This window comes from Triturus cristatus, chromosome 1_1 (assembly GCF_964204655.1).
Source record: "Triturus cristatus chromosome 1_1, aTriCri1.1, whole genome shotgun sequence".
In the NCBI taxonomy this organism is placed as follows: domain Eukaryota; kingdom Metazoa; phylum Chordata; class Amphibia; order Caudata; family Salamandridae; genus Triturus; species Triturus cristatus.
Window position 1 is genome coordinate 1,304,620,268 of NC_140579.1, and position 13,595 is coordinate 1,304,633,862.

The 13,595-nt window shown below is 45.0% G+C and overlaps 1 protein-coding gene across 7 annotated transcripts in view; it reads right to left on the bottom strand.

Annotated features, from left to right (window-relative positions):
* Positions 1-13,595, bottom strand: part of MAGI3 (membrane associated guanylate kinase, WW and PDZ domain containing 3) — a 2,362,625-nt gene that overhangs the window by 35,625 nt on the left and 2,313,405 nt on the right. For all 7 annotated transcript variants that reach the window (XM_085653126.1, XM_085653134.1, XM_085653154.1 and 4 more), the window contains one exon: positions 7,352-7,490. In XM_085653126.1, coding sequence (XP_085509252.1) covers positions 7,352-7,490 — 139 coding nt within the window. The remainder of the gene's footprint in view (positions 1-7,351; positions 7,491-13,595) is intronic.

Consider the following 13,595-nt stretch of genomic DNA (forward strand, 5'->3'; position numbering starts at 1 on the left):
GCACCGACACTTAATTGTCAACCCGAGCACTTATGGCAGCTGCCACATGGTGGCGCTGTTTGTGTAATTTAGAGATGAGCAGAACAGCTGTTATTAATTCAATATACACACTAAAAACAACTAATACCTGCCGCCCTAGCCATCCTTATATCTTTGGGGGGCCTCGAACATTCTACATTGTCACACTTGTAGCAGTATGATGGTTAGTAATTGTGTAGGTACTGTCATTGGCAGCACTGGATGTGCCATCCGGTGGCATCCGGGCGAGTGCCCTGGCATTTATTATTATTATTTTTTACAAATTAGGCACGGATACACTTCTTACTTAAATCATTGCCACTGGTGTGAGTTTTTTCAGTTTAGAGGCGTTGGAATCAACCTTAAAGTCAGTAAGGAGTAGTTTCTTTTCTGTAACTCCAGTTCTGTAGTAGGGGTATCTCTGTTATAGTCATAATCTAGAGAATAGTCCCGCCCATGTGCGCGGACCCCGGAGCAATAAAAATAATCTCTTAAGTTGTCAAGCCATGCAGACCTGCAGCTACACTTAAGCGAGAATTCAAAGACAGATAATGCAGCCTATATCCACAGGCTACACTATCCAGTACTTCAACTAGAAAATTCCACCAACATCCACAAACAGCACTGCCTGCCCAGCTTTTTCCACAGAGAAAAACCTGCCTCCACCAGCAAAAGCCTCTGGAATGATAGAGAGGGAGGAATGGACAGACAAGCCCCATAGGCTGCCATTATGTGGCTCAGAACAGGATACTGTGCCTTTAAGAAAACTTTCCAGAACTTTTCCAGTATCCCAGAATGCACAGCAGGTCCCTTCTACTTTCAGTTCTTTTTTACGGCACCAGACCTGTAGCATTCCTTACAATAATATTTATCTCTCCACCGGGGAGGAGGGCGGGCGCTTATGACTATAACAGAGATATCCCTACTACAGAACTGGAGTTACAGAAAAGAAACTACTCCTTCTGTAGTAGGGGATCTCTGTGTATAGTCATAATCTAGTGAATAGAATGGCAAGCCCATCCCCACACCAAAACGGCGGTGGAGAATACTACAAAATAATACCACTACTGTGCGAACAAATTTCGCAGCGAAGCCTGCCCAACCTGAACATCTGCCCTGGCATCCAAGTCCAGACAGTAATGCGCAGCAAAGGTATGGACCGACCTCCAAGTGTCCGCCGTGCAGATTTCTGCAATCGGAACATTACGCAGCAAAGCAGTCGTGGCCGCTTTGCCCCTGGTGGCATGAGCCTTAGGTTTCCCCCCTAAGGTCTTATTAGCCTTTTGATAACACAATTGTATACAGGACACAATCCACCTAGAGATGGACTGTTTGGAGGTAGCAAGCCCGGTCCTGACTGATCCATAATTGATAAACAACTGGTCCGACCTACGAACATCTTTGGTCTCATCAAGATAAAACTACAACACCCTCCTAACGTCCAGGGAATGTAGAGACCTTTCCGCTGGAGAAGAGGAATTCTGAAAAAAACGTAGGTAAAGTTATGGTCTGGCTGACATGAAAATCAGATATAACCTTAGGAAGAAATTTAAGGTGAGTACGCATACCAACCTTAGCAGCAAGAAAAACCGAATAAGGTTCTAGGCAACACAACGCCTGAAGTTCACTCACCCTGCGGGCCGACGTAATAGCCACTAGGAACGCCGCCTTCCAAGACAGGTGCCGCAACAAAGCCTTGTGAATAGGTTCAAAAGGCTCCTTCATCAATCTGGACAGCACCACATACAATTCCCATGAAGGCGAGGGAAGTCTGACAGGAGGAAACACTTTCTTCAAGCCTTCCAAAAAATCCTGGATGACAGGGATCTGAAAGAAGGAAGCCTGTGAAGGGCATTTCCTGTAAGCAGTCAAAGCAGCGAGATGGACCTTAATGGAATGGAAATTAAGGCGAGACTGCGCCAAATGCAAAAGGTACGTAAGGAGGACATCTTCCTTACATGTCGTCGGGTCAAAGTGCATGGACTTGCACCAGATGCAGAATCTCTTCCACTCGTTGCTGGTAGATTCAAATGTCCACATTGCACTATCTCAGGAGCCATGCCGCCAAACTCAAAGACGAGAGGTTGAGGTGCACCAACTGCCCCCCGAACTTCGTGATAAGGTCCGGCCTGCACGGCAGCCGTATGTGAGGACGGAGAGACCGGTGAAACAGGTCCGTGAACCTCCACTGTCTGGGCCATCCCGGGGCAATCAGGGTCATCCGCGCCCCGGACTGGGACAGCTTGATGAGCACCGCCGGAATCAGGGGAATGGGTGGAAAAACGTACAGAAAGCTGTTCGACCAGTCGATCCATAGCGCATTCCCCAGCGTCCCCCACTGGTAGTACCTGGATGCGAAGTCTCGGCATTTGCTGTTTGGCGGTGGCGAACAGATCTACGTCTGGAGTCCCCCACCTTGCAAAGACGTCCCCTAGTACTTCGTCGTTTATGACCCATTCGTGGTTTTTCTGAAGTAGTCTGCTCAGTGCGTCCGCCTGAACATTCTGCACACCCGTCAGATGCGTGGCCGTAATTGTCAGTCCTCGGGCCAGAAGCCAGTGCCAGATCGACTGCGCCTCCTGCGACAGAGTGCGTGATCTCGACCCCCCCTGCTTGTTGAGGTAATATATCGTGGTTGTATTGTCCGTCTGGACGAGCAGCGAGTTGGTCTGGAAGGACGGATGGAAGGCCTTCAATGCCAGGTAAACGGCTCTGAGTTCCAGGAAATTGATGTGGTACGTCGACTCCAACGGGGACCACTTTCCGGAATGCGCTCCCCAGCCGTGGAGCGACGCATCCGTCACGATACTCTGCGTGGGAATGTTCTTGTGGAAGGAAACCCCCCTGAGGAGAGGGAGCGATGGAGGAGGACTGGAAGAGTCGCACAATATTCAGCCCCCACTTGTCCTGAATGATTCAATGGCGGCCCGAGACCGCAGAAAAAAAATCTGGGAGGCATAACGCCGCTGGAAAGGGCGGACGGCCTTAAGCCGTTCTCCATGCCCCTCCAAACATGCAGCCATCAAAGCCTCTGCCTCGGCCTTCATGCGGGCCACCTCGCTATCCGCATGGGAGCCAAAGAGTTGCGCCAGAGAACGGGAGATTAGAAACACACCGCTGTGCCGCAGGCTTCAGAGATGTCGGACGAATACAAGTATGTCGCCGTAGAACAAAACCATGGCAATGCCCTGGTTTCGCCTGGAGCGAAATATCTGCTGCAGAGCCGAAGAATATATCCGAAACCATCAGGCCCTATAGACTATTCCTGTCTCTGGGCAGGAGATCCACAATTTGGTGAAGGAACTCACACAGGGATTTATCACAACGGCCCAGCAAGAGGTTTAATCTGTAGAGTCTTACACATCACTGATGTCAACTATACAGGAAGCTCCGAAGCCAGAACCTACTGGCCGGTGACAGTGGACGAAAGTCAAGTACCACACACCAGTGAACAACCCGCTAAGGGGGAAATTCGTAAGAGCAGGAGAGCACCTCCCCATACTCATGTAAGATGCAGGGCTCACTACGGAGCGAGGTCCAGAACGGGACCTAGACATCGAGCACCAGTAATGACCCCTCGACGTCACCCATGACGTCAAGCATCACTGCACCTAGACGTCAAGCATCGTCTCGTCGTCAAGCATCGTCTCGTCGTCAAGCATCGTCTCGTCGTCAAGCATCGTCTCGTCGTCAAGCATCGTCTCGTCGTCAAGCATCGTCTCGTCGTCAAGCATCGTCTCGTCGTCAAGCATCGTCTCGTCGTCAAGCATCGACGTCAAGCATCGACGTCAAGCATCGACGTCAAGCATCGACGTCAAGCATCGACGTCAAGCATCGACGTCAAGCATCGTCCCGACGTCAAGCATCGTCCCGACGTCAAGCATCGTCCCGACGTCAAGCATCGTCCCGACGTCAAGCATCGTCCCGACGTCAAGCATCGTCCCGACGTCAAGCATCGTCCCGACGTCAAGCATCGTCCCGACGTCAAGCATCGTCCCGACGTCAAGCATCGTCCCGACGTCAAGCATCGACATCAAGCACCGCCTCGACGTCAAAAGCACCGCCTCGACGTCAAAAGCACCGCCTCGACGTCAAGCATCGCCTCGACGTCAAGCATCACCTCGACGTCAAGCATCACCTCGACGTCAAGCATCACCTCGACGTCAAGCATCACCTCGACGTCAAGCATCACCTCGACGTCAAGCATCACCTCGACGTCAAGCATCACCTCGACGTCAAGCATCACCTCGACGTCAAGCATCACCTCGACGTCAAGCATCACCTCGACGTCAAGCATCACCTCGACGTCAAGCATCACCTCGACGTCAAGCATCACCTCGACGTCGAGGTCTACTCCTTGACGTGGGCTTCTGATGTCGCGTCGTCCGGAGTCCTGGGTCGACGGACAGCATATCGGTGTCATACCAGCTCTCGACGTCACCGTCCTCGATGCTGACAGGAATCGCGTCGTTTTTCAGTCGCGTTCCTACTGGGGAAAAACCCCCGAGGACACAGCATGGGACGTGGTAGAGGACCTACCCTCTCCTTACCCAGAGGCTGAAGAAGATGCCTAGACAGTTGTCAAAGACATAAGACACAGGCAAGCACAGAAGACAAACTCTGTGAGCTTCAGCTTTGGCCTTTATTTCCTACCGCAATCAAAGCACTTGTCAGATTGTATAGAGACAAGAAAACTGCAGAAATTCTGCCAAAAAACCACAGCAGAATGTAGAGAAAGGCCAAAGACGTCGAGTGAAACTGCAAAAATCCAGAAAAAAAAAAATCACTAAAAATGAATATAAAGCTCAAAAAATGAAGAGCTAATGCTCCAGGGTCCTGCTAGCAGGAGCCGGAAAAAAGAACTGAAAGTAGAAGGGACCTGCTGTGCATTCTGGGATACTGGAAAAGTTCTGGAACGTTTTCTTAAAGGCACAGTATCCTGTTCTGAGCCACATAATGGCAGTCTATGGGGCTTGTCTGTCCATTCCTCCCTCTCTATCATTCCAGAGGCTTTTGCTGGTGGAGGCAGGTTTTTCTCTGTGGAAAAAGCTGGGCAGGCAGTGCTGTTTGTGGATGTTGGTGGAATTTTCTAGTTGAAGTACTGGACAGTGTAGCCTGTGGATATAGGCTGCATTATCTGTCTTTGAATTCTCTCTTAAGTGTAGCTGCAGGTCTGCATGGCTTGACAACTTAAGAGATTATTTTTATTGCTCCGGGGTCCGCGCACATGGGCGGGACTATTCTCTAGATTATGACTATACACAGAGATCCCCTACTACAGAACTGTAAAGGATATCTACATAAAAGGAAGGCCATGCAATATGTAAAGTCAGATTGGAAGTGATCAACCTCAAAATCAAAGCAATATTCCCAGAACACTAAATCATGTCCGCAGGAATAGTGTTTTCTCTGGATTTTGCCTAACAACATAGAATTTGAAAGCTCTTTGCACAATGTCTAAAATTGATTATTTCCACTAGCACAGATAGCTTTGTTAGAGAGGGCGACATTGCATTAACAAGGAATCGCGAAGTGATGCCTAGTTGCCTAGGTCCCATTCCCTCCACATTATTTTAGCTACACTCTTTCTGTACACTCACTGATCCCATATCCATCATTCAGACATCTGAACAGCATGCATTGATACTTAAATGAGTTATGCGTAGCGCAATCCCTTTTGCTAATTTTTCACTGGTAATTAGCAAATTATATATGTACTTGATGGTCGTTAATACACCATAAAGATTGTGGAAACTCTTCAGTTCTTCTAAAACTTGAAGAAGCCTGTTTTTTTTTTGAAGTGCCTGATCACCTACATTTACATTAAGATGACTGCCTGACTGGAAAAAAAAGCCAACCTCAAGGGATAAAAATAAATTAAATGTGAAGCAGCTCTGAGTAATTACCAGTGGCTGAGATTAATTCAAACATTCCACCCACCACTTTTTATTTACTTCAGAGCAGCGCCCGAGTGCGAAAGGTATAGCTAGAAGTGAGTCTTGCTCACCTTGTTATTGGAGCAAAGTTGCACCCGTCTGAAGACGGTGATGATGAAGCAGATTTGTAAAGGGCACATATGCTCCTAGGAGTGTCCCAACTATGGTGAAACTGTTCTTGGGTTGCTTGTGTTAAGCTTCAGAGAGATCCTGGACTGGCAGTGCGGGCCGAACTGTTCCTACAGGAGCAGGACCTAGGCTGATTTTCATATGGCTAGATCTAATGTGAGATGGCATGGTGAGCAAAAAAACGAATGACAGGAATGCAGCCCAAACGAGTGGCTGAGATCCATTCATGCCTTCCACCCACCACTTTTTTATTTACTTTGGTGTGATGCCATCAATTCGACAGGTATGTCATATGTGGGTCCCATGCTCACTGTTCCACTGAAAGAAAGCTTCACCCAACTGAAGAGCCCCAAGTAGGGTGAAGCCAGTCCGGTTCAGAGGGACCGGGCCTGGCAGTTCGGGCTGTTTTCTTATTGGAGCACGACCAAGACTGATTTGTACTTGCTGGGACTACTAACACGTGGCATGGTATGCAAAAAACAATGGACTGGGATGCACCCCTGGTAATTAACAGTGGATAATATTAATTCAAGTACTCTACCCATTACTTTTTGGCTTCCTTCAGTGATTGGAATGATGAGCACAAAAAGGGACACCCATCCACTGCCGATGTAAAGCCCAGAGGAATATTTACTGTACCATATCCAATCCAAAGTGCAGCATCCAAGATCAATGAATTCTCGTTATTTGACTTGTAAGGTCCTGTATAATTTTCATGTTTCTTCTGACTTGGTTGCTCGCCATTTTGTAAACTGTCCCCATCTTCTTCTATGGATGCCAGCACCTGAGTTTGTTTTACTAAGATATCAAATTATACAGTTTTTGAACGTGAGTGTACAGACAATCCTGTGTACTGAAAGAACAGATACACTTCGCAGAGTATCTGAAAACATAACATTCGCACTCCTTATTCCCGTTTAGGGTTTAAATGCGACTACTTGTATATAAAAATTTAAAAAGCGCACTAATTTAGATACAGGAGACAGTGCTTCTGCCTGAGCGCCTGTTTTACCTCCATCTGATTTTTGTAAAAATATATGTCTCACCTAAAATAAATTGTTTAAATATCGATTGACTATCAACTGACAGACATAAGAGCACTTTTACTCTAACGTTTTGCACTATGGATTTTGAAAAGTAACCCTGTGCAGATTAAATCATTGTTTATGAACACAACACAGCGTTTTGCTTTCATGATGCAATTTACAAGTCAACGAAATCCGACAGGAACCCACCACCAAAGCGTAATACAGAAGGATGCAACTTACTGTGGTCTGGTATTAAGCCTGTTCCAGCTCTCAAAAGAAGAAGAACTTTAGTTCCCCCTGCTTGGATCAGCTCAATGGCACGGGTGTGGGTGATACCTTGAGTAGGCTCGCCGTTGATTTCAACAATTTGGTCACCAATCTTAAAAGACACCAATATAGAAATAACAGATATTAATAGCCACCAGTGGGTTCAATGCTGTTTCTGTGTACAACAACAGTATAAACATAAGGTGCACGACACATAACTGATGCAATGCTGTCATGGCAGAGGCAAGAGTCCACACCATTACTTAATTAAAATACCCAACTATGGGCAATGTTCCATAATTTAAGACAACTAGGTACATTCCTACAGAAGTTTAGTTAGCAAACAATGTTGTATAGAGAGCATCTGAAACAGGCAATGACCAAAAAACAATAAATCTGGCTATAATGTACTAACGTACACAAACGCAGGCATGGACAAATGCTCTTTGCATGCACAAACGCTGTGTAGCAATTTGAAGCCTGGCTATTTGGCTTTGACGAATCTGATGAAAAAAGTAGCAAATCAGGAATGGTTTTGCATAGAATGCATACAGGCAGTAAATAATGAAATGAGACAGTCCGATGGTTGAGTTTACTCTTCAGATGTTAACTAGTTCCACATGCATTCCACTGTAAGCAGCTCCTAGAGGGCGGAATGATACAATACATATCCAAAAGCATGAGACGCTAGAGCAATACTTCTCTAGGTGAGCCAAACCCACTCTGCAGATTTAGGAATTACTAAGAATTGGTCAGCAGACAGCTGTACTATCCATTCAATCACTCTTCCAAATAATGCACCCTCAAACTGGGAAGAGAGTGCTAGCCTGAAGTTCTAACCAGGACGACTATTTATTTCAGTACGGACCGACTCACTAGCACTGAAGGAAGCATCGCTTGGCTTGTATAAAAATAATACATAAAAAGTCCATGGACCAACATCAGCCAATAAACTGGGCTACCAATGAAGATCTGCGAGTATGCATCTATAAATTAGCTGGTTAAATAATTGCACGATTCAGGACCCAATGTGCCCGAGAAGCTGCCAGTGCGCTCTTAAACTGGACTCCCAAACTCACTAGGAGCAGGAAGATCGCGGTCAGTGGGTGAGCTGCATTATATAGTTTCCCGGTTTCACCATGGTCTTCCTATGAACTTTAATGCAGACATATAATCAACTGGCAATGGAGGATGTTAAATGGATTGCACAGCTTTCTGGGGGATGGTGAAAAGGAGTTACCAGAACTAGTAAATTGTGCTGACCACCATCATGGAACACAGAATGTATCTGATGTCTACCGATAGCAATACTAACATTACACATTTTTTGCAGCAATGCTTAGCAGATGAACTCATTCTCATAATGGGATACAATTTGTCTCCCTGGAGTTTGAAGAATTCTTTGAGGGGTTTGGGATTAAGCGCATCACAAAGTCATTACACCTTCCCAGGAGCAATGGTCTGGTGGAGCATTGCAACAGAGTAATTAAGGAAAACATATAATTGTAATTGGTAAATAGTTTAGACTTGATGTTGGAGGTAACAAATTTATTTTGGGCAATTCTCACTACACCTAACTCAGAAACCATAGTGTCACCTTTTGTCTTGATGAAAGGAAGAGTTCCGGGGTCAAATTTGAACCACATTTGGATGCAGAAGGAGATGCTTTCTAAGGAGACGTTGGATGGTGTGAGAGAGAGGTGAAACGCTGCTCAAGACAAGTATGTGATGAGTGCATCTAAAAATTTGATGGTGAAGGAAAGTGGCATAATCCGGGTCAAGAAAGTTTGTTCTGGGAAAGGAAGGAGTCGCTTTACTAGCCCAAGATGGTAAGAAGAGTGGGAAGACATGCCATGACCCTAGATGATGGCAAGTGTTGGAACAAAGAGAAAATATCTTTGGTTAGGTGTGTCAAAACAGAGGATGTTTCGGGTGAAAAGAATTACGGGGGAATGTTATTAGAAGATCGTCAAAGAAACAAGCTGTGCCTGCTAAATTGCGGGATTAGGAGTTAAAATTATACTCTGTGTTTACAAATGAAATTAACTATTTATTTTTATTACCTTACTTATAACAACTGAACGTATTGACATTGTTTTATTTTGTGTTTCTGCATATGTGTTATTTAATTTTACATGTTCATATGTGACTTTTGTATAAAGGGGACGATGTTTTAGGTTCTCAGTTGGAATTGACATATTCTGTATAGAATGTTTAAATCATCGTGTGAGCTATGGAATGTTATTGTTGTAATATGTGCCAGTTGCTGTGTAAGCTGCTTCCCTGCTGGTCATATATGAAGAACTTAAATAAATGAGTGAAACTTACAGAAGTGTATAACCCTCCTTTCACAACAGCTCTGATTCAACCTGATCCGGCCAGCTCCACTGAAATGTGTCAACCAGGTTCTTGGGCAATTTAATGACACATGCAGCGACACCCAAGGAGAAGTTTTCTCCAGAAGGGTGAGTGAGGCCTCTGATTTTAAACTCCAGTGGGACCCAACACAAATGCCTCACCTAAATAGCCATCAGCGCTCCTTTTGTTTGCATCTGATTCTGAACCTGGCTGGGAACATTCTAGAACTTAACCCTTTGGAACCATTGGCATTGAGGAAATAAATCACCTAGCTTGCTGTCACTTCACAAATTGCTCAATTTGATTTTGAAGCAGATGTTTTACTTTTCAAGGGTTCAATGCAAAGTGATATGCATGCAACGTAAGAATGTCTGCTGTATCCGACTAAATGAATGATTATAAAAATAACCAGCATAGCACTACAATAAGTATGTACCACTGCCCAAATGAATTATTTTTTGTAGCCTTGGAAAAATTAAACATTAAGAAAAAAACACTAAGTTTGTAAACTTAAGCTGTGCATGTATGCATGCAACTCCTTGATGCTGGTTCATAAATCATTATGCTTACTAAGCTATACTACAAGGAATTGTTTCTTGTGACCCACAGGTAGCAACAGGGTATCTGCAATGCAAGCCTTAACCCATTGAGCCATCCACATAAAAATATAAATCTATGTACTGCATGTTACAACCTATGCTTTGTAGCAGGCACACTTACGCTGGCATAGGGCAAATTGATAGGGTCCCCCTGCAGAATGTGCTGAGGGGCCACTGCACTTATCTTGCAGTTATTTACAAGACTAAGCTGACTGGGGGCCTCTGAAGGATGGTGCCACACCTGCACATCTCCATCTGTACTATTTCATGATGAATCAGTCCTTTGACTAGACACACACAGATCTCTCAGGCAAGTGCAGTAACCACTGGAGTTATCTTACGACTATTATATCGGCGACCTTGGTAAGAACACAAAGATCTCTGCAGTGGGTACCTTAACCTTGTAACCTATTTAACCCTGGGCATAAAATGGGACACGGATCTTGAGTCCACCACTCAAATACGCCACATAACATCCTCATGCTTTGGTAAACTGAGAAGCTTGAGGAAGTTCCTATACTTACTACCGGAGAACTGCCGCCAAATCATTGTACATGCCTCAGTGACATCAAGGCTGGATTATGCGAATATTCTCTACCTGAGGCTGCCTGCCTATTTGATCAAAAGACTACAGATGGTGCAAAATGCAGCTGCGAGATTAATCAGAAGAGTACCATTTTGACACCATATCTCTCCGCATCTAAGACAGCTCCATTGGCTACCTGTAGCGAAACAAATAGAATTTAAGGCCCGGACTGTAGTTTTCCGAGCTCTTAGAGGAAGCTGTCCTAGCTACCTTAAGCAATGGATATGCCTCTACCAACAAAAACGATCACTAAGATCGAACTCCCAGAATCTGCTTTGTGTACCTCGATATGCTATGGCACGCATCAGAGGCAGAGCATTCACTGTGGTAATGACCAGATTATGGAACTCTCTACCTATCAAACTACGCCTGATTCAATCTGAAATGGAGTTCAGAAAAGCACTGAAGACTTGGCTATTTAGCCAGAGCTAGACCCAAGGCAACCCCTGTATTCTGGTTCCCCTGCTATAGCGCCGGGACACCTCTGTGTGAGGTAGCTGTCGCGCTTTATAAACAAAATGAATAAATAAAATCTGTTGTGACCAATTAAATAAAATACAACAGATATACTATCACATCATTTATTTTGGTTGCCAATTCCTTTGGAGGGCAGAGTTTTTGAAAACATAAAAGTATACACTGACTGTTAGACTTTGCTCCACATATCTCCACTAGGTGTGAACACGCCTCATACCTGTTTCCACCCCCTTACTCGCAAAGGCATGCAATCCTAGAGTATATTTTTTCAAGTTTAAGCATTGACATACATTATAGGTTCAAACATTCCAATTCGCAAAATGATATTGGCTACAAAGACAAAATTGTTTGGCCTTTGTATAGTGAAAAGATGTATACCACATCTTTCTAATGCACGACACAGGCACAGCATTTGGGGGGGGGGGGGGGGCAGTATATGCTTCCCTAAAATAAGAAATAGGTAAAGGGCAGTAGCAGGAGGAATGGCACTAGGGTTTCTCTCACACATAGAGAAGAGGTGCAACACCAGGAGCAACCGTGCGAGCTTCTCTTCCTCACAGAATAGATATAACTGGAGCATCAACAGTGCAAGTGTCTTGCCCTCACATAAAACGTACAGATTAGGCAACAGACGTAGGCATGAAACTTCTCCTCGGAACAGGTACAACAGAACAGCAGTAGTGCAAGCTATCCTCTCACAAAGACAGATGCAAATTAGACAGACAGCGCAAGCTTTGCTTTCTCGAAAACCATATAGCATGTGCGCAACAAAACAAGCCTCCCTGTCTCACAGTAGACACAGCACAAACCTCCCTTCCTTCCTTGCAGAACAGATTCAGCACATCCTCAGCAGTGCAAGTGCACTTCGATTACAGAACGTGCACAGTTAAGGTATAAGTGGCATGTAGTTCACACAGAGATCCCTGGAGAAGGTGCATAAGCTACTGAGCTAAGAGTATGGGTGGATGAGTGAGTGAGTCTGTGAGTGCTGCAGTAATTCTCACTTAGATGACTTTGCATGTCAGCACACTTGCTGCCACTCTCGGTTATACCTCCTGCCTTGACTTGTGATGCTTTCAGTAATGTTTCTCTCATAGCCTTCAAGGCCTCCTGTGATAACTCAGAATACCGCTGTCACTGCTGCTGTTCTATCCTCCAGTCTTGCTCCAGTCACGTTGATCTACCTGCTGCCATTCACATGTACACACGTCAGCGATCTCACAGGCTGGTGCCTTGTAATATCAATGCAGAGATGTTCCCTTCTTGTGGTGTGAAAGGAGCAAGAGGCAGAGGTCGGTGCCCAGTACAGCCATTTAAAGACAAAATGGCAAAAACTAAAAAAGATGGTTCTATGTTCTAACTCTTGCATTGCCCCTTCTGCTTTCTCTATTTACCCATCGCTATTAGATATTCCTTTCCCTCCCTCAATCAAATCTTTTTTGCTCTTCCTTCCTTCCCCCCTTTCATGCTTACTTCTTTGGCATTCAGTCACCTTACTTTTCTCAATCACTTCTCATTGTTCTTATCTTTTCACCTTCTCGTATTAACCTTTCCTCCCTCGCTCACTCCCTTTTGTTTTTCTCTCTTCGCTCTACCTAATCCCTTACTCACTTTTTACAGTCTTCTCATGTACTCCACTTACTGACCCATTCTATCATCTACGTCCTTTTACCTCCTCCTATCACATAACTATTCATGGGACAGGGCACAGGCATTGAAGTCTGGTTAGTAGACCTCACTGCACTCTCACAGTCGAAAAACCAGCAGCTCAAATGCAAAAACTTGGGGGTGATCATACAAAAAAGAGACATTTCCCTACACCTTGCTTTCTCACAACTATACTTTACTTATCCATTAGTCTCAACTTCTGGCATGCTCCATATCCTCTTACTCTCATCTCACTAAGACTTGCATCATTTCTCAATGAAGCACTTCTCATCATAAATCCTTCCTTCTTTCGTCCCCTCTTTTCTCTTGCAAACTCCTCTTACTTTCCCTTCTCACACACCTTAACCTACCAGTGCTTAATTTGAGCCATAGTTGAAGGTGGGACCCACCAACACTTATGTTTTTTAGCACTGGCACATATTTTACCTCAGACGTAGACCCAGAAAAAGGGAGAAAAACACAAAAGGAGGAAAGAAGGAGGAAGAGAAGGGCAGAAAAATGGTTTCTAAGGGAGAAAGCCATGAAAAAG